This window comes from Schistocerca piceifrons, chromosome 3, assembly GCF_021461385.2.
Source record: "Schistocerca piceifrons isolate TAMUIC-IGC-003096 chromosome 3, iqSchPice1.1, whole genome shotgun sequence".
In the NCBI taxonomy this organism is placed as follows: Eukaryota; Metazoa; Arthropoda; class Insecta; order Orthoptera; family Acrididae; genus Schistocerca; species Schistocerca piceifrons.
The window spans coordinates 321774814-321797085 of NC_060140.1; the positions used below are offsets into that span (position 1 = coordinate 321774814).

The 22272-nt window shown below is 40.6% G+C and overlaps 2 protein-coding genes across 5 annotated transcripts in view; both read right to left on the reverse strand.

The window, feature by feature from the left end:
• LOC124788625 overlaps positions 1–6508 on the reverse strand; it is a 111660-nt gene extending 105152 nt beyond the window's left edge. Inside the window, exon 1 of the mRNA XM_047255896.1 lies at positions 6314–6508. Within this exon, the coding sequence (XP_047111852.1) occupies positions 6314–6508 (195 nt within the window). The remainder of the gene's footprint in view (positions 1–6313) is intronic.
• A 3218-nt stretch (positions 6509–9726) lies between these two features.
• The window catches only part of LOC124788136 (mucin-5AC-like), a 91610-nt gene continuing 79064 nt past the window's right edge, over positions 9727–22272 (reverse strand). For all 4 annotated transcript variants that reach the window (XM_047255278.1, XM_047255276.1, XM_047255274.1 and 1 more), the window contains one exon: positions 9727–9792. In XM_047255278.1, coding sequence (XP_047111234.1) covers positions 9772–9792 — 21 coding nt within the window. In that variant the 3' untranslated portion in view covers positions 9727–9771. The remainder of the gene's footprint in view (positions 9793–22272) is intronic.

The window sequence follows — 22272 nt, forward strand, 5'->3', positions numbered from 1 at the left end:
TGGCAAAAATACCCATACTGGTGAGATGGCTGAGAAACGCTTTGAAAACTCACCAACAAGATGTTGGCAATAAACTCATTTTATTGATTAAACAAATTCTTACATTATACCAAGCTGTCACCTGTACTAACATACCTTTGAGAATAACCTAAGTAAGCTACCAGCAGCAATGTAAAAAATAAGAAATGAAGTGAGTATATAATACCAAATGGGTATCTTTGTGTCTTTTGTTAACAGTTCTTTGTTTTGTGTAAGTTTTATCTCTTATATTACATACATTACATTACATTACACTTTTCGTTTCCCATGGATCCCTTGGAGAGGAGTCTCTGCAATGTGGAAAGAGCCAATGTTTTTAATTATGAGCTATAATCCTAGTGAAGATATTCACTGATGGAGTAGAAGATGTTGGCCAACAGGAAGTTCTTTAATTCACTCTGAAACCGATCTTTATCACTTACAATACCTTTGATATGCCCTGGTAAGTCTAGAGTGTGAGTTTTCTAATTTAGGTTGTGGTCAATTTGTAGCCCTAAAAATTTGACACTGTCTACAGCTTTAATTTCATTGTTTGAATACATTATACTTATAAGGTCAGGTATTCTTTGTGAGGTACTAAACTGTATGTACTGGGTTTGTCAAAATTCAGTGACAATCCATTTGCTGTGAACCACCCATTGATACTTACAAATATTTCATTAGCTGAATGAGATTTTCACTCTGCAGCGGAGTGTGCACTGATATGAAACTTCATGGCAGATTAAAACTGTGTGCCGGACCGAGACTCGAACTCAGGACCTTTCCCTTTCGCGGGCAAGTGCTCTACCAACTGAGCTACCCAAGCACAACTCACGCCTTGTCCTCACAGCTTCACTTCTGCCAGTACCTCGTCACCCACCTTCCAAACTTTACTGAAGCTCTCCTGTGAACCTGCAGGACTAGCACTCCTGAAAGAAAGGATACTGGCAGAAGTAAAGCTGTGAGGACGGGGCGTGAGTCTTGCTTGGGTAGCTCATTTGGTAGAGCACTTGCCTGCGAAAGGCAAAGGTCCTGAGTTCGAGTCTCGGTCCGGCACACAGTTTTAATCTGCCAGGAAGTTTCATTTCATTAGCTGATTGCTCAGTGAGATCATGGGTACTGTTTTTTATACCAGTACTTGTATCATCTGCAAATCAGACAAAATTTGCATTTTGTGACACTGCATATGGAATGTCATTAATATATAATAGGAACAATAGGACAATTAGCTGTCACCTAATTTACACTGCAGAAGTTGGCCCACACCTCTTCCAAGATCGCTACCTAACAGCAGAATTTTCTTTCTACTTTTTCTGAAGCAACAGGCTTCCTTACTGAATTCTGCTGTGCATCAGCTACATGTACATCTACATGAGGCTCTTCAGTACTTAACTGTGGCAGCAGGGCAAATCTATTTTTTGTGCCAACAATGAAACTGTCTGATACTGTCCTCTTTCTGTGGCCACTTCCCACTTCTCTTCACTCTTCTCCCCCCTTAACCTAATTAGTTCCTCCTGAGCTTTATATAATTCAGCCTGAAGTGCTCTAATCTTCCCCTCCTGTTCTGCTATTTTCATACCCCATGAACACACTCTACAGTACCTAGGAAGAGTCTCATTTTGTTCCCCAGCTTCCATGCCACTGCATTCCCCCCTGTGAAACGATCTGTCACAGCAGCTGCATAGCACCCCAGAACTAACTTTCCTACGGCAGCTAAAACACTTCACACTCATGATTGTTTACAATATAGGCCTACTTTTTAAGCTTTCACTAAATAAAGATAATTTCCTATTTACTATGCTCTATAGTGCTCTAATATAAATATAATATTAATTTACGTACTTAATTACACTTTGAATCACTTAACTTTTGCACACAACATTTAGGCCTAAAAATGGCTGTTCAGCAGTAATGGTTTTATACTATTTTCTTTAAAAATGCGGCACAGAATTTAAAATCTTCACTTATTCTTTCTGTACATTGGAACAATTGAACAACTAACACAAAATCCTCTAATGAGTCTTTAACTTAGCAGAAGCTACACTCATTTCAACAGAGGCACTAATGTTTGTTGCAGGATCCTAGAGTACATTTGAAGCTTGAACATCATAATGTTCCCACAAGAAATGAAACTCTCTCTGAGAATCAGCACAGCTTCAGGAAAAATTATGTATGTGAAACACAGCTTGTTTTGTTCACATATGGTACCTTGAAAATAGTAGATATGTGTGATCAGGCAGATTCCATCTTCATACGTATTTCCAAAATGTGTTGAACACTGTGCCACATCATCAACTAATAACCAAGGTATCATTACACATTCTACACAGATATTTTGAACCATCGTCCTCCGGAATGCGAGTCCATGCTCCAATGTTAGGTATGAATGCAGACTTTGACGTTGTTTGTGGATACACCATTGTGATCATGGAGGTTGGTAAAGCCCACATAAAAGTTTAATAAGGATGTCCATAGAATTTTTTAAAAAAGGCATTATTTTTGAAATACTCTGTTAACTAATTTAGACAACCAGTTTCAAAGAAGACTGTGCACCAATTCTGCTACCTCTACTGTATATATCGTACATAGGCATCAAAAGAATATGATAGAAGACATTAGAGCATATGCCCTGATATAAGAACACTCATTTACCCTTGGTCAACATGCAAACATAATAGGAGAGCAAATTACTGAATGGTATGAAATATCTTCACCATGCTCTATACCAGGGCATTTGGAGTGCTGGTGCCAGTAAACTGTTACAAAGGATTCACCATCAGATTTGCAACACTATGAGACTTGAGACGATAAGCAAAATGACTGTAGAGAAAAATAAAGTAACACAGTACTTAGCATCCATTACATTATTTGCAATATTATGAAAAGGAAAGTTGCTACTCACCATATAGTCACAGACAGGCACAACAAAAAGACTGTCAGAAATAAAGCTTTCGGCCAGAAAGATCGTCTTCAAAAATAGACCACACACACACACACACACACACACACACACACACATTCACATGAACACAACTCACATACACATGACTGCAGTCTCAGGCAACTGAAGCCACACTGCAACCAGCAGCATCAGTGCCTGAAGGGAGTGACAACTGGGTGGGGGTAAGGAGGAGGCTGGGTTGGGGAGGGGGAGGGATAGTAGGGTAGGGATGGTGGACAGTGAAGTGCTGCTGAGGGGCACAAAGGAACAAGGTGGAGAGATGGTAGGGCAGCTATGTCCGGTCGGGAGGTTAGACAGTGAACAGGAGAGAGATAGGGAGGGGAATGGGGTAGCGGAAAAGGAGAGCAGTAAAAAGACTGGGTGCAATAGTGGAACGAGGGCAGTGTAGTGCTGGAATGGGAACAGCAAAAAGACAGGATGGGTGAGGACAATGACTAACAAAGTCTGTGGCCAGAATGATGATGATGATGTTTGGTTTGTGGGGCGTTCAATGGCGTGGTCATCAGCGCCCATACGAAGTCCCAATTTTTATACAGTCCATTTTTTTCACAATCCAATCTAGTCACTGTCACAAATGATGAAGAAGATGACAAACTAATGAGGACAACACAAACAGCCAGTTCCTGGGCAGAGAAAACCCCCAACCCAGCCAGGAATCAAACCCAGGACCCTGTGATCCAGAGGCAGCAACACTAGCCACAAGACCACGAGCTGCGGATGTTGAGGCCAGGGGCGTTACAGGAATGTAGGATGTATTTCAGGGAAAGTTCCCACTTGTGCTTCAGAAATGCTGGTGTCGGTGGAAAGGATCCATATGGCACAGGCTGTGGAGCAGTCATTGAAATGACGCATGTCATGTTTGGCAGCGTGCTCAGCAACAGGGTGGTCCACTCGTTTCTTGGCCACAGTTTGTCTGTGGCCATTCATGTGGACAGACAGCTTGTTGATTGTCATGCCCACATAGGATGCAGCACAGTGGTTGCAACTTAGCTTGTAGATTACACGACTGGTTTCACAAGGAGCCCTGCCTTTGATGTGAAAAGTGACGTTTGTGACCCGACTGGACCAACTCCAGTCTGGTCGCAAACGTCACCTATCCCATCACAGGCAGGTCTACCTGTGAAACCAGTCTGTGATCTACAAGCTAGGCTGCAACCCCTTCACACCCCTCCCAATTACCTAAATAAAACTACACACACCCTAGTTCCCAGGTAACAAAACTGACAGCTATTTTGATTTTTCAAGCATATGATGAAAAAGGGATATGTACTATTGATAGTCAGCAAGGACAATGATAGATTTAAATTATATATACATCCATAGCACTATAAGCTATTGCATGTCTCTATTTTAGCCAAGACCAATTGTCAGCCTCACTTGAGGTCAATTGCCATTTTGTTAATCATTTCAGTTTTTAAGTGCAGTTAAATTTAATGCAAGTGCCACCATTTATTGTTTTTGTCCATGTGCTGTGTGGTATTTTCTAATTATGGATACGTTTGTAACAATGAAGAAGAGGAAAACCCATTTTGATTTGTCTGTTAGCATTATGGCAAGTTAAAAATATGTGCACATTATATATAAGGGGTGTTCAAAAAGAAACGAGCTGGAGGCGTAATTACAGAAACCAGTACCTGTATGTAAGAAGTATTGACCCTGGCTGTTGAGAACTTGTCCCACTGTGACAGAAGACGGTGAATGGCTGTCTCATAAAATTCCCAGGGCTGTGATGTTAACCAGTTCTGCTCGTACAGCTGAACTTCATCATCAGAGGTGAATCATTTGCCCCTCAGAGCCTTTTTAAGGGAACCAAAAGTGGCGTAATCATAGGGAGAGATGTCTGGACTGTACAAAAGATGGCCGAGAACCTTCCATTTGAATTTCTGCAGGAGTGCCATGACTGTGTTGGCTGTCTGAGGCTCTGCATTGCCCTGGAGCAGAATGACCCCACAGGTAAAATTGCCTGGTTATTTTGATTTGATCACTTGGCGATGGGTGGTCAAGGTTGCGAGTAACGCTGGGCATTCAGTGTTGTCCTGTGCTGCAGGAAGTGAATCAAAAGGGGGCCATCTTCATCAATGAAGTACGTCAACATAGTAGCAAATGATCCATCTCAGACAACAACGTCCAGCTGTACATGCGGAACTGGTTAACATCGAAGCCCCGGGAATTTTATGAGACAGCCATTCACCACCTTATGTCACATTGAGACAAGTGTCTCATTAGCCAGAGTTAATACTTCTAACATACAGGTACTGGTTTCTGTAATTATGCCTCCAGCTTGTTTACAAGACAGCAGAGCAGTAAATATCTTTACAAATAAAATAAAATTAAAATCAGTGCATAAAAATACACTTGGATATGTCTATTTCATCCAAAAACAGCATTGATCAAGAAAAATATCACCCAAATGATGATGGTTTCATTTCTTTAAAAAATTTGCTCAATAATCTATCATTAGCAGCCCATATGGCAAAATATCGCCGGGCCTCCTTACCCAAGCAGTATTCAGTTATGAAAACCAGCTGCGATATGGAGTCATGGAGAGGGGTCTGTGGGAAGCAAAAGGGGTAAGTGATGACAACACATTCCATAGTTCATTTGTTCCCAACTACACCTTGCATTCTTTCCTCCCCATTTTGTCCAAAATCTATTTAGGCTCTTTCATATTATAATAACTAAAGACAGCAATTCCATGCACAATTAAATCTTAAAAAATGCATATATTCATACACTATCTAATGAATGTGAAATTAAAGGAAAAATTGCAATGTCAGAATTGAATCCTTTGTTGTGATTCATTTTATATTATTTTAAAACAATGTACAACAATCAGTTCTTCCAAAATCTCCACCAGTCTGGGGTAGCTCTGAGTGTTGAGCCACTGAGCTAGCAATCCCTGGATTCAGGAGGCGAGGTGGTTTGAATCCATCTGCTGATAACCTTCAAAATGGTTTTCAGTGGCTTCCCATTTTCAGTTTATGCAATTGCTGGGGTTGGTCCCTTTCTACTTGACACAGCCAATCCCTTCCAAATACATTTCTATCCTGACAGTTATCAAGTCCTTTAAAGATGCAGCCCGTCTCCTTAAATGCAAAGAGCTGAATCGAAGGCGAGCCGAGCATCTCCTCGGAAGTTTACAGCCATACGATAAATACATAATAATCCAAATTCTCTTCATTTGGGCTCATGCATTTGTCTGCTGAACATTATTTAATGTAGAAAATGGTCTTTCTTACATTGGGAGATGTGACAGATGCAAACATAAATGAGGAAATTGCGGAAAGTATAAGGTTGAATAATTCCAGATCCTTTGCCCTGCAAGTCTCCAACCCCGAATTTATCCTTCAAACTTATCAGTGGAATTGGGAGTAGGATCTGTTTTTCTTTAGGAATAAGAAGCTGGTAATAAGGCAGCTCCATATGCCTCAAGGGCACTGAATGATTTAGAAGATAATTTGGTGGCTGGCCAGAGATGGTGTTTGCTCTCTCTGGGAAAAATGCTGATATCTCACTGCTCAGTGCCATGACAGGATGCTTCACTATGAACCAAATGGAGATTTACTTGTTATGTAAATAAAACTGCCTTTTCTTGCTGAAACTTAATTTAAATTTCCCAGACGTGTTTTGCCTTTTTCTTGCTCTATGGCATCTTCAGTAGGATCTATAATGATATAGTTTTGTTATTTTTAGATTATCAAGTTCATTTACCTTATGCAATTCATGATCATAGCAAAATTTCCTTCATGCTACAATCACTGACTCACCATCTCCGTAAAATTCTTGCACACAGACTGCTTGGTCCATTCCTAAGAAGTGCTCCATATTGACTGGATTCCTACTGGCCAAGCAAGTGATGAACATAACACCCATTCTCTTCTGATTTGCTGCACATGCACAGATAGCTCTTAAAATATGAACTTTCTTTTGATATACCCTGTACTTTGATTGTAACTGTAACTTTCTATCACTGGAAAAGCCTATTCTACTGTATGTGGTCAATGACAAATAAAGAATCTGAATCTGAATTCTTTCATCCTACCTACTGTCTAGTACTGCCGTATTATTATACAGCTGTTTCACAATATGTAAACTCCCTAATATTCTTCACCATTATCAGTACTCCTCTTTACTAATAAAATATTACAAAACATGATAATACCAGAACACAAAACCATGTGTACAAAGCCTCTGGTGGTGTAACACTAGCTAGGAAAGGAGTCAGGCACATGCATGTATACTGTATGTTTTGACAACTTGACAGAGCATACTAAATACCCAGGAAGAAATACTGTTGTTGATTATTTACTTGTGATTTCATTGTACCCATGTAAAAACTTATATTCAAGTGTTTGATACAATTAATACTAAACCTTTGTTTGGAAAAGAAAGAAAGAAGTAAGATTAGGATTTAACATTCCTTTGACTCTAAGGTCTTCAGAGACAGAGTACAAGCTTGGATTGTTTCAAGGGTGAGAAAAGAAAGGAGTCCTGTTATTTCAAAGGAATCAATCCAGCATTTGCCTGGAGTAATTTAGGGAAAACACAGAAAACCTAAATCTGGATGGCCAGATGTGGATTTCAATCATCACCTCCCTGAGTGCAAGTCTAGTGTGCTAATCACTGCACCACCACACTTGGTCTTTATCTGGAGTTGTGGGACACACAAATGTTTCACACTTAGGTGGAAGTAAAATTCAGTTTTTTAACTGCTTCTCAAATAGTTCTTATCTTGTTGCTAATGGAGCTTATCATTTTTCATAGTACTTACGTTTTTATGCTCCTTATAACTAAACAGTACACTCTGTAATGTCATTTTAACCTGTAATCATTAGTGTTCCATGATATGAAGAATACCCGTCTTTTAGTTTTGAGTTATATTCTGAAGTGTGTGTGTTTCCAACATCTGCATATGCAAAACTTACCACTGTGATTCCCGCATAGAATATCATTATGGCCACTAGTAATTGCTCAACACATTATGTCCATCCCTAACCCTGTCACATAAACAAGTTCCTTCATAACAGTAACAACCCCCATACACTAAGAAAATTTTATACAAAGATGCTGCTGAGGAAAATTTCACGGTTGCACTCATTTTCACTTCACCTGAACTTTCTCACCTAAATAAGCTACCTTCCCACATCAACTGTAGGCAAAACATGCACACACACATTCCCACATGAATAACTCACATGCACATGACCACTGCCATCTCCAGGTACTAAGGCCCAACTGCATCTAAGGCAAGCAGCGACCTCAGATGCAGTCTGCTGTTGCAGTCAGGCTTGAGCATCCGGAGATGCTAGTCACTGTGTATGTGAGTTATGGATGTGTGTAAGTGTATGACTTTTTTCTACAAGTGGAAAAGGACTTAGTTCAACAGCTCATAATATCTAGCGGTCTTTTTTTCAGGTTGGTTACTCAAACTTGAAAAGAAATTTCCCTGAGCATTCCAGGTGTGTGGAGGAAGATGGAGTCCAAAAGCTCCTGATAAATTAATGCTGAGCGTAGGGAAGGGGGGCATGCCACAATAACGACTTTTCTTTAGCTGAGCTGTACTAGCCATTAGCAGTAGTTTAACTATAGCTGTTAAACACTGATAATTTATATGGAATAATATTCATATAATTAACACACTTTGAAATATTAAGTATTTTAAAATTTATGATTTATAAAACTCAATGAAATTAAATTTCAATGCTAGGTTAAAAACACAGAATTCCCTGACATTTTATGAAACTCATGAAATTTCCTGAGAATTCCAAGTTTTCCAGAAGAACTGCCACCTTGTTTTCAATGTACCTGACTTTCATTCAATGTGGTGAGTAGCAATCTATCAAGTTCATATTGTCATATTGTTGTTATTCCAGCCTGGATTTTCCATTGTTTGATTGAGCTACATACGTTGATCTTCAACCTTCTAAGGACTCCATAAAAATCTCTGTCCATATCAAATGCAGAAGCCTGTCATTGTTCCATGCTGAAAACTTCCTCCCATACAGTTTGGTACCTGTGAGAACTTCATTTGTTCTGAGATGCACCCCCTTTCCCCAACTCTTAACTGTTCTCTCATTTTCCAACATTTTCTCCACTGTTTTGACATTGAAATCCCCTTCCACACCTGTCCCATACCTCCAATTTTTTTCCTCTCCTTCTCTCATATGTCTCCTCAGAAAATCAAGAGATTGATACAAGAAGATACAGAAAGAGCAGACTTCCAATGGAAAAAGAGCAAAACCTCCAAAGCCAGTAGCACCATGACATTAAACATCACTAGCTGAATATCATAATCTGAAAATCCATCAAGTATACAATTAGCACTGTGATTTTGCAGTGTGGGTTTTGTGACTTAAATTTATATTATTAGCACTGTAGCTGATTCCTATATATCTAGATGCAAATAATTATATGAGAAGAGTTACATTCTTTACAACAGTCTAAAGCTAAGCTACACTCATCCACATCAGCATTCCCGTCTCAATGGTCAAATGATATTCAGCAAAATACCTACATGATTTGTCAACTGAAAGTCATCTGTAGAGGTTATAAGTGTTGTTTGCACACTGGTAGCTACATGGTACTCCCATGAGTGACTTTGACTCATCTTAATGATTCCACAATTAAATAAAACATTTTCCCCTTTTGTTTCCTTCTGATCATTGCAGCTGCCATTTTCTTTGCTCTGATAACATACAAAAAGATATGATACATGATAAATGTCAGAGAGAGGACATACTACTTACTGGAAGATTATTGTTGAAAAGGGGCAAAGAAGTTGTAGAAGACCGCTACAAAGCTGCTTCAATGACCTAAACACACAGAAAAGCAATACCTTTTAATTACCTAAAAGTTTTGCACACAATATTTGCTGATAAAATTCAAACTTTTCATAAACAAATCAACTGCTGAAGAGAAAAAATATTAACTGGCATTGATTCACAGTAGTGGAAATATAGATTTGGAAAACAAAAGCCAAAACAAAAGTTGCTTTTCCTAGGTTTTAAACACTGTTCCCGAACAGCAGATCCACACAACCCACACTCCAAGACTTAATTTTCAAGAAGAATACCAGGTACATAAGGCAAGAGGATATATGTTACCACAGAGATCAGCTACATCTATACTCTGATGTGTATGGTGGAGGGTATGTGCAACTGTACCAGTTATTAGAATTTCTTCCTGTTCCTTTCACGTATGGAGTATGGGAAAAATGATTGTTTGAATCCCTCTGTGAGTGCAGAAATTATTTTACTCTTATACTCACGATCCCTATGCGAGCAATAAGAAGGGGATTGTAGTACATTCTTAGAGCCACCATTTAAAGCCTGTTCTTGAAACTTTGTTAATAGACTTTCTCTGGACAGTTTACGTCTATCTTCAAGAGTCTTCCAGTTCAGTTCCTTCAGTATCTCTGTTACACTCTATCATGGGTTAGATAAACCTATTACCATTCATGCTGCCCTTCTCTGTATACATTCAATATCATCTGTCAGTCCTATCCAGTATACATCCTCCACACGTGAGCAATAATGTAGATCCAATCTCAAGAGCAATTTGTAAGCAACCTCCTTTGTAGACTGACTGCACTTCCCTAGTATTCTACAAATAAACTGAAGTCTACCACCTGCATTACCCACAAATGAGCCTATGTGATCATTCCATTTCATATCCCTACAGAGTGTTACATCCAGGTATGTATGAGTTAATTGATTTTAACAGCCACTCATTGATATTATCGTCACACAATACTATGTTTTTTTCCTTTTGGGCAGGGGGGAAAGGGGGGGGGGTGAAGTGTACAATTTTACATTTCTGAACATGTTAAGCAAGTTGCCAATCTTTGATCTTTACACCACTTTGAAATCTTATCAAGATATGAGTGAATATTTATGCAGCTTCTTTCAGACAGTACTGTGTTATGGATAACAGCATCATCTGCAAAACGTCTGAGGTGACTATAAAAATTGTCTGCAATGCCATTAATATACAACATGATTAGCAAGGGTCCCAACACACTTCTCTGTGGTGCACCTGAAGTTATTTCTACATCTGACGACGACTCTCCAACCAAGATAACACGCTGTGTCCTCCCTATATAAAAAGTCCTCAATACAGTCACAAATTTCACTTGATACCCCATATGATCAAACTTTTGACAATAAGCCTAGATGTGGTACTGAGTTAAACGATTTTTGAAAATCAAGACATACTGCGTCTATCTGATTGCCCTGACTGAAAGATTGCCTTGACCCAAAGTTTTCAGAATGTCCAGTGAGGAAAGTACAAGTTGGGTTTCACATGATCGAAGTTTTCAGAATCCATGCTGTTTGGGGTTGAGGACGTCATTCTATTCGAGATACCTCATTAAGTTTGAGCTTAGAATATGCTCTAAGATTCTACAACAAATTGTTGTAAAGGATATTGGATGGTAGTTTTGTGGATCACTTCTACTACCCTTCTTGTAGGTGGGTGTGACCTGTGTTTTTTCCAAGAACTTGGCACGGTATATTGTTTACAGGATCTATGACAGATTATATAGTTAGAAGAGGGCTACTCAGACACAAATCAGTATAGAATCTGACAGGAATGCCATCAGACACTGGAGCTTTGACCAATTTTAACAATTTTAGCTGTTTCTCAACACCACTGACACTAATAATTATTTCATTCATCTTTTCAGTGGTATGGAGATTAAAGCGGGCAATTCTCCTGGATTTTGCTTTGTAGTGGAACATTTGAAAACAGAGTTAAGAATTTAGCTTTTACTTTGCTACCCTCAATTTCAGTTCCTGTCTCATTTATTAGGCACTGGACACTACCTTTGATGCCACTAACAGCCTTTACATATGACCAGAATTTCTTTGGCTCCTATGAAGGATCACCTGACAATATTCAACTTCGGCAGTCATTGAAGTTATCACCCATTACTCTCTCAGCAGTGAAACATATTTCATTCAGCATCTCTCTATCTACAGCCCTCTGCTTTGTTTTACATCTATTACGCAGTAATCTCTGTTTATTTAGAAGTTTTACCTGTATACCATGGAGGCTTCCTCCCATTATGGACTGTTCTACTGGGTACATATCTATCTAGTGCATGGTCAACTATTCTTTTAATCTTGAGCTATAGTTCCTCTACTTGCTCCTGCCCGGTGCTGAAAGTTTCAAGTTCCTCATTGAGACATGATATTACTGACTGTTTATTAAACATTTACATCTTTCTGCTCAGTTTCATTGTCCTTTGTACTTTTGTAATCATTGTTGCCACAACAGCATCATAGTCACTGATACCAGTTTCGATATGGACACCCTCAAAGAGATCAGGTCTGTCTGTTTCCATTACATCCAATATGTTTCCATCATGAGTGGGGTTCCCAACTATCAGTTCTAGGTAGTTTCCAGATAAGTCATTTAATACTTTTCCACAGGATATCTTACTACACTCACCACTAACAAAACTGTAATTTTCCCAATTAATTGTTGGATGATTTAAGTCTCCAACAATGTTTACAGTATGACAGGGGAACTTACATACAAGTGAACTGAAGTTTTCTCTAAATTTTTTGGTTATGTTTGGAGAAAAGTCAGGTGGGCAATAGAAGGATCCAATTATCATTTTGTGCCTGCCCCTGAAACTGAGTCTTGCTCAAACAATCTCACATGCAGCTTCAACCTATCTTAGTGGGTTTGAGTTTCTTGTTTTGCAACAAATACACCACCCTAATTTGCCTACCCTTTCAATATACACTTAAATTTCCCCAAAAATCCCACTGCTATCAATTTCAATGCCAAGTATTATGTGAGCTTCACTGCTTTTCATGCGCATCTCAAAACACAGCACCTTGTTGCAAATGCTTCAGCAGGTTACCATTGCAATTGTAATATGCTCACCTGGGGGAGGCATTTCTTTCAATCTTACACTGATACTTCTGGGTTTCCTACAGTTATCATTATCTGGATTGGTTGGAGAGTTGCCTAAGCTAAAAAAAATCCTTGTACGCACACCACACAGTCACCTACCTGAGTAACAGCCTCTGATGTGTAGTGCACACCTAACCCATTTAGAGTGTCCCTACAGTTCTCAATCCTACAGCCAAGTCCAGAAAGACACGGGTTCCCAGGTAGGTTTCTTGACTTCCACAAGGTGTTCAATACAGTTCCCCACAGTCGTTTAATGAACGAAGTAAGAGCATATGGACTATCAGACCAATTGTGTGATTGGATTGAAGAGTTCCTAGATAACAGAATGCAGCATGTCATTCTCAATGGAGAGAAGTCTTCCGAAGTAAGAGTAATTTCAGGTGTGCTGCAGGGAAGTGTCGTAGGACCATTGCTATTCACAGTATACATAAATGACCTTGTGGATAACGTCAGAAGTTCACTGAGGCTTTTTGCGGATGATGCTGTGATATATCAAGAGGTTGTAACAATGCAAAATTGTACTGAAATGCAGGAAGATCTGCAACAAATTGACGCATGGTGCAGGGAATAGCAATTGAATCTCAATGTAGACAAGTGTAATGTGCTGCGAATACATAGAAAGAAAGATCCTTTATCATTTAGCTACAATATAGCAGGTCAGCAACTGGAAGCAGTTAATTCCATAAATTATCTGGGAGTACGCATTAGGAGTAATTTAAAATGGAATGATCATATGAAGCTGATCGTTGGTAAAGCAGATGCCAGACAGATTCATTGGAAGAATCCTAAGGAAATGCAATCCAAAAACAAAGGAAGTAGGTTACAATACACTTGTTCGCCCACTGCATGAATATTGCTCACCAGTGTGGGATCCATACCAGACAGGGTTGATAAAAGAGATAGAGAACATCCAATGGAGAACAGCGTGCTTCGTTACAGGATCATTTAGTAATCGCGAAAGCAATACGGAGATGATAGATAAACTCAGTGGAAGACACTGCAGGAGAGATGCTCAGTAGCTCGGTGTGGGCTTTTGTTGAAGTTTAAAGAACATACCTTCACCGAGGAGTCAAGTAGTATATTGCTCCCTCCTACATATATCTCGATAACAGACCATGAGGGTAAAATCAGAGAGATTAAAGCCCACACAGAAGCATACCGACAATCTTTCCTTCCATGAACAATACGAGACTGGAATAGAAGGGAGAACCGATAGAGGTACTCAAAGTACCCTCTGCCACACACCGTCAGGTGGCTTGAAGAGTATGGATGTAGATTTAGATGTAGAAAGCCACTGCCTAGCTTGTCACGGAACCTTCAAGGTCTCTGGTTCACTCCCTGCACTTGACTCAGGACCAAAGGGCCATGATCAGTTCTGGGGACAATGCTACAAATTGCGAGCTTTATTGAAACTCCATGCGCAAGGCTGGTTTCTTCAAATGTCTCTGCCAGTCACTGGAATGACCCAAGTATGAGTCCCACTGACTCAGATTTAGTGAGAGAGAGCACCTGAAACTTGTTGGTTAGAGGGATCAGTGCAACACATTGAGTCCTCCTTGATCCCCATCCAAACTGTACAGGATGCCCAGATCTATCATTGAGACACCACTAGCAGTCAAGTGGATGAGTAATGGCAGATCCTGTACTTTATGCAGAGGAGATAGAGTCCACAGAGAGGATGGTACTTGAGGTAGCTCTGGTACCAGTATTACATGTATGTGACTCTTGAGAGATCTTCCAATACATCAATTTGCAGCAGCTGCCAGTCACTTGACAATAGTCAGGGTGTTTTCCAGCTGCTTACAAATGTCAACAAATTCATCCCAAGTTCGAGAACAGCCTTTGCAGTTGGTCTGCATTTTGGCTGGTGCAATGTACTGCAAGGCAGTGAAAAAGTAACTTTAAAATAAGCACCCTGCTTATCTTTTAATCTGTTGGGCTAAATAGTTGCTAATTAACTATAAGAATGGAATCAAATACACAAAATGAGATTTATATTAAGGCAACACAAAAACCTGTGGTAAATTTTTATTAGTTTCCTAAAACGTTTTGAGGTTAATATTACAGTTGTTTGCAAACTCGAATATTGTAAGCTGTTTCTGGAGGGTACATTGACAAGTAATTATCACTGATGACACATGGTTTATGTTATAAAATCCTCAGCTGCCATACATTTTTAAATAACAAAGGCTGGAAACTAGTATCATGTGTCATTAACACCAAAGCCATTTCTTAGAAAAAATAACTGTTGACCTAGTACTGTAGAACTGATGGTATGGAGTTTTCACTATCGTGCTGAATGGGAGGTGCAGAGTAACTGATTCAAAATGTTATGAATTCCAGTTACTTTAAGTTAGAGTTTCTACCTATGTGATGCGCTACAGCATCATGCAGTGCCTCACTGCCTGGCATTAATAGTGGAGTTGTGGTGGTGACATTCACATGGTTCTCTGTGAACATTAATCTTAAGCTGAAACCAATATTTAAAGATTAAAGACACTTATTTTCTGAAGTTATCAGATTTTCTGTCCTTAATTTTGACAGTCTTGTTAGTGACTAACCACTCTGTAAAAATGGAAAGAGAATACATTTTCTGTAAGCACTTGCCAACCCATGATATGCCATTAGTGAACAGAACAGCCCTCCCTCCATACAGCAGAAAAGTCACAGTCAATCAAAGTTTGAGTGACCTGCACTGCCCCTTCTCAGTTTACAGCCTTCCCCAACCAGTGCCTCTCTCCTCCCTGAAGAAGAAACATATAATTTCAAAGGGTATGAGTATTACTTTCTATGTCAAGTGTTTGTACCAGCAGTACTGGAAGTTGCACATCCTGAAGGTTTCTGTTGACCAGTCTTGCTGCTGCACCATAATTTGTATATCCACACTGATAGATACATACCTATCACATACATTACCACCTCACTAGTTCCATTAATTTATGTCATTGTGAATTATTCACATCACCCGAGATTCATAAGATAACCTATATTTTAGGCACAGGTTGTCTAGTAGTCATCTTTGTTCATCGTGAGTATCTCCCTTTCTTAGGCATCTTAATAAGCAAGAAAGTACATTAGTACATTACAGACCTACATTTGGATGCAATGGTCTGTCATCACCTGACAATGGTATACAGTGTTCACCACCTTACTCTATGCCCCAGACCACATGTGAAAAGGACATAGTCAAGCTCACAAGGGTGACTGCAAAATGCAACATTAACGCTTTCTTTTACATTCACAAAAGATGGAATAAGTATTCATCTACATCTACATCTACATCTACATTGATACTCCGCAAGCCACCCAACGGTGTGTGGCGGAGGGCACTTTACGTGCCACTGTCATAACCTCCCTTTCCTGTTCCAGTCGCGTATGGTTCGCGGGAAGAACGACTGTCTGAAAGCCTCCGTGCGCGCTCTAATCTCTCTAATTTTACATTCGTGATCTCCTCGGGAAGTGTAAGTAGGGGGAAGCAATATATTCGATACCTCATCCAGAAACGCACCCTCTCGAAACCTGGCAAGCAAGCTACACCGCGATGCAGAGCGCCTCTCTTGCAGAGTCTGCCACTTGAGTTTATTAAACATCTCCGTAACGCTATCACGGTTACCAAATAACCCAGTGACGAAACGCGCCGCTCTTCTTTGGATCTTCTCTATCTCCTCTGTCAACCCGACCTGGTATGGATCCCACACTGATGAGCAATACTCAAGTATAGGTCGAATGAGTGTTTTGTAAGCCACCTCCTTTGTTGATGGACTACATTTTCTAAGCACTCTCCCAATGAATCTCAACCTGGTACCCGCCTTACCAACAATTAGTTTTATATGATCATTCCACTTCAAATCGTTCCGTACGCATACTCCCAGATATTTTACAGAAGTAACTGCTACCAGTGTTTGTTCCGCTATCATATAATCATACAATAAAGGATCCTTCTTTCTATGTATTCGCAATACATTACATTTGTCTATGTTAAGGGTCAGTTGCCACTCCCTGCACCAAGTGCCTATCCGCTGCAGATCTTCCTGTATTTCGCTACAATTTTCTAATGCAGCAACTTCTCTGTATACTACAGCATCATCTGCGAAAAGCCGCATGGAACTTCCGACACTATCTACTAAGTCATTTATATATATTGTGAAAAGCAATGGTCCCATAACACTCCCCTGTGGCACGCCAGAGGTTACTTTAACGTCTGTAGACGTCTCTCCATTGATAACAACATGCTGTGTTCTGTTTGCTAAAAACTCTTCAATCCAGCCACACAGCTGGTCTGATATTCCGTAGGCTCTTACTTTGTTTATCAGGCGACAGTGCGGAACTGTATCGAACGCCTTCCGGAAGTCAAGAAAAATAGCATCTACCTGGGAGCCTGTATCTAATATTTTCTGGGTCTCATGAACAAATAAGGCGAGTTGGGTCTCACACGATCGCTGTTTCCGGAATCCATGTTGATTCCTACATAGTAGATTCTGGGTTTCCAGAAATGACATGATACGCGAGCAAAAAACATGTTCTAAAATTCTACAAGAGATCGACGTAAGAGATATAGGTCTATAGTTTTGCGCATCTGCTCGACGACCCTTCTAGAAGACTGGGACTATCTGTGCTCTTTTCCAATCATTTGGAACCCTCCGTTCCTCTAGAGACTTGTGGTACACAGCTGTTAGAAGGGGGGCAAGTTCTTTCGCGTACTCTGTGTAGAATCGAATTGGTATCCCGTCAGGTCCAGTGGACTTTCCTCTATTGAGTGATTCCAGTTGCTTTTCTATTCCTTGGACACTTATTTCGATGTCAGCCATTTTTTCGTTTGTGCGAGGATTTAGAGAAGGAACTGCAGTGCGGTCTTCCTCTGTGAAACAGCTTTGGAAAAAGGTGTTTAGTATTTCAGCTTTACGCGTGTCATCCTCTGTTTCAATGCCATCATCATCCCGTAGTGTCTGGATATGCTGTTTCGAGCCACTTACTGATGTAACGTAAGACCAGAACTTCCTAGGATTTTCTGTCAAGTCGGTACATAGAATTTTACTTTCGAATTCAATGAACGCTTCATGCATAGCCCTCCTTACGCTAACTTTGACATCGTTTAGCTTCAGTTTGTCTGAGAGGTTTTGGCTGCGTTTAAACTTGGAGTGGAGCTCTCTTTGCTTTCGCAGTAGTTTCCTAACTTTGTTGTTGTACCACGGTGGGTTTTTCCCGTCCCTCACAGTTTTACTCGGCACGTACCTGTCTAAAACGCATTTTACGATTGCCTTGAACTTTTTCCATAAACACTCAACATTGTCAGTGTCGGAACAGAAATTTTCGTTTTGATCTGTTAGGTAGTCTGAAATCTGCCTTCTATTACTCTTGCTAAACAGATAAACCTTCCTCCCTTTTTTTATATTCCTATTAACTTCCATATTCAGGGATGCTGCAACGGCCTTATGATCACTGATTCCCTGTTCTGTACATACAGATTCGAAAAGTTCAGGTCTGTTTGTTATCAGTAGGTCCAAGATGTTATCTCCACGAGTCGGTTCTCTGTTTAATTGCTCGAGGTAATTTTCGGATAGTGCACTCAGTATAATGTCACTCAATGCTCTGTCCCTACCACCCGTCCTAAACATCTGAGTGTTCCAGTCTATATCTGGTAAATTGAAATCTCCACCTAAGACTATAACATGCTGAGAAAATTTATGTGAAATGTATTCCAAATTTTCTCTCAGTTGTTCTGCCACTAATGCTGCTGAGTCGGGAGGTCGGTAAAAGGAGCCAATTATTAACCTAGTTCGGTTGTTTAGTGTAACCTCCACCCATAATAATTCACAGGAACTATCCACTTCTACTTCACTACAGGATAAACTACTACTAACAGCGATGAACACTCCACCAACGGTTGCATGCAATCTATCCTTTCTAAACACCATGTGTACCTTTGTAAAAATTTCGGCAGAATTTATCTCTGGCTTAAGCCAGCTTTCTGTACCTATAACGATTTCAGCTTCGGTGCTTTCTATCAGCGCTTGAAGTTCCGGTACTTTACCAACGCAGCTTCGACAGTTGACAATTACAATACCGATTGCTGCTTGGTCCCCGCATGTCCTGACTTTGCCCCGGACCCGTTGAGGCTGTTGCCCTTTCTGTACTTGCCCAAGGCCATCTAACCTAGAAAACCGCCCAGCCCACGCCACACAACCCCTGCTACCCGTGTAGCCGCTTGTTGCGTGTAGTGAACTCCTGACCTATCCAGCGGAACCCGAAACCCCACCACCCTATGGCGCAAGTCGAGGAATCTGCAGCCCACACGGTCGCAGAACCGTCTCAGCCTCTGATTCAGACCCTCCACTCGGCTCTGTACCAAAGGTCCGCAGTCAGTCCTGTCGACGATGCTGCAGATGGTGAGCTCTGCTTTCATCCCGCTAGCAAGACTGGCAGTCTTCACCAAATCAGATAGCCGCCGGAAGCCAGAGAGGATTTCCTCCGATCCATAGCGACACACATCATTGGTGCCAACATGAGCGACCACCTGCAGATGGGTGCACCCTGTACCCTTCATGGCATCCGGAAGGACCCTTTCCACATCTGGAATGACTCCCCCCGGTATGCACACAGAGTGCACGTTGGTTTTCTTCCCCTCTCTTGCTGCCATTTCCCTAAGGGGCCCCATTACGCGCCTGACGTTGGAGCTCCCAACTACCAGTAAGCCCACCCTCTGCGACTGCCCGGATCTTGCAGACTGAGGGGCAACCTCTGGAACAGGACAAGCAGCCATGTCAGGCCGAAGATCAGTATCAGCCTGAGACAGAGCCTGAAACCGGTTCGTCAGACAAACTGGAGAGGCTTTCCGTTCAGCCCTCCGGAATGTCTTTCGCCCCCTGCCACACCTTGAAACGACCTCCCACTCTACCACAGGTGAGGGATCAGCCTCAATGGGGGCAGTATCCCGGGCAACCACAGTCGTAGTCCAATCAGGGGATGCGTGGGACGAGCTGGCCGTCCCCGACAAACCCCCATCCCGACCCCCACAGTGATGCCCATTGGCAACAGCCTCAAGCTGTGTGACCGAAGCCAACACTGCCTGAAGCTGGGAGCGAAGGGATGCCAACTCAGCCTGCATCCGAACACAGCAGTTGCAGTCCCTATCCATGCTAAAAACTGTTTTGCTAAGAACGTCTGAACTAATCTACAGAGAGCGCAAACAAATCGACAAAATTTAAACGGTTATTAAAATACAAGATTGCCTAGTAAATGCAGTAATGCTGCTACTTGCGCACTGCTGACACTGCTCGGCGGCGGAAGGAGACTAAGCGAAATTACACTATTCAGGTACTAAAACACGATGTTACACTCTCAAATACTATAATACGCCCGAAATTTATGAATTAAACAATGCAAGAACCAAAAACACGCAAAGAAATTAAGAATTAAACTATGTAACAAATGAGTGAGCTAGGAGTATACGACTTGCTGCTCAGCTGCTTATCCAACAGCGGCAGGGAGCACACTGACTGCGACCAACCGACACTGGCCGTTCAAAACAAAACAGTAGACAAACGACTACGCGAATTTACACTATTCAAGTACTAAAATGCGATGCTACAACTCTCAAATACTATAATACGCTCGAAATTTATGAATTAAACAATGCAAGTACCAAAAACACGCAAAGAAATTAAGAATTAAACTATGTAACAAATGAGTGAGCTAGGAGTATACGACTTGCTGCTGCAGCTGCTTATCCAACGGCGGCAGGGAGCACACTAACTGCGACCAACCGACACTGGCCGTTCAAAACAAAACAGTAGACAAACGACTACGCGAATTTACACTATTCAGGTACTAAAACGCGATGCTACAACTCTCAAATACTATAATACGCCCGAAATTTATGAATTACACAATGCAAGTACCAAAAACACGCAAAGAAATTAAGAATTAAACTATGTAACAAATGAGTGAGCTAGGAGTATACGACTTGCTGCTGCAGCTGCTTATCCAACGGCGGCAGGGGGACTCTCCATGTGAAACTACTGAAATCAGGTATATGCAGTGTCTCACTGCATCTCATAGTGCTTTGTGTAACAGTGACTACTAAGAGATGATCATAAAGAAATTATTCATAATGAACAGTAATCTCAATTGTAGAATATATTTGATTGGTCCTGTTGCCTACAAAGCAGCTTATGCATAAGACATTGATTGGTCATATCAGTTTGTAAGTACGTAGGTGAAAGTGATTTCTACGCATACTTATTTAAAATCACAAAAATACACATCATGCATTAAATATTTTAAAGTATACTTTATTAATTTAAATATTCTTCAATGGAGTGCTAGCAGTTATACTGTAAACATGGCTGTAAAGGTTTTCCAAATGTTTTGACCTAGGTAACTGTTCTGATATTTTGGGAAGTTTGTTATAAAGTTTAACTCCCATGTGGAAAGTAACATTTTGGCACAGAGATGTGATGATTTGGGGCATATGTAAGTTTTTGTTCTGTCTGGAAGGTGATCAAATTTATTTGAAATTTGCAGTCCTTATACACTGCATCCATTTTAAAGAATATAACAGTTTCCATTATGTAGAGAGATATATGGTAAAGGAGGAATATCAGTAATCTTATACAGATGTTTGCATGAGTCTCTGTGTTTGCATCCAAACATGGTTGTAATGGCCCTGTGAAAGTGCTGTTAGTTGTTTTAGAGTTTCCCCCAAAAGTAACTACATATTTAAGGAGAGAGTGAAAGAGGGTATTATGTGTGTTCATTATTGCTGCAGCAAGTTTTTAGTGGGCAAAGAAGGTAGCATGTCTTGCTTAGCTTTACATATTGGTAACCAATATGTTTATTCCATTTCACATTACTGTGCAGTCACAGCCCTAAGAATTTCTTTTCTGTACTAATACCAACTAGTTCATAAATGATAGAGACAAATGGGATGTGCATTTCCTTGTTTTAAGCATTGTGGAATTTTAGTGTAATGTGTGTGGTTTTTTTGTGCTCATTTGCTAAGCTGTTTTGTGACAGTGTTTACTAATTGCTGTAATCTTCCTTTCTTTCCCTTTTTAAGAGAATTATGGTGTCCTCTGCATATGCGATCATTTGGTGAAAATCCACATTTGAGCTTAGATCATTTATGTGCAGAAGGAACAGAAGGGATTCCATTATTGATCCTTGGTGTGTGCCAAATTTAATTAGTTTATAGCCTGACAAATATTCAGAATAGTTCTTAGGTTGACATTTGTGTGTCCGATGCACACTGCTTGCTTACAATACTTCAGGAAGAAACTAATCAAATTGTTATACAGACATCAAATACCATATTTTTCAAGCTTTGCCGGCTGGGGTGGCCGAGCGGTTCTAGGCGCTCCAGTCTGGAA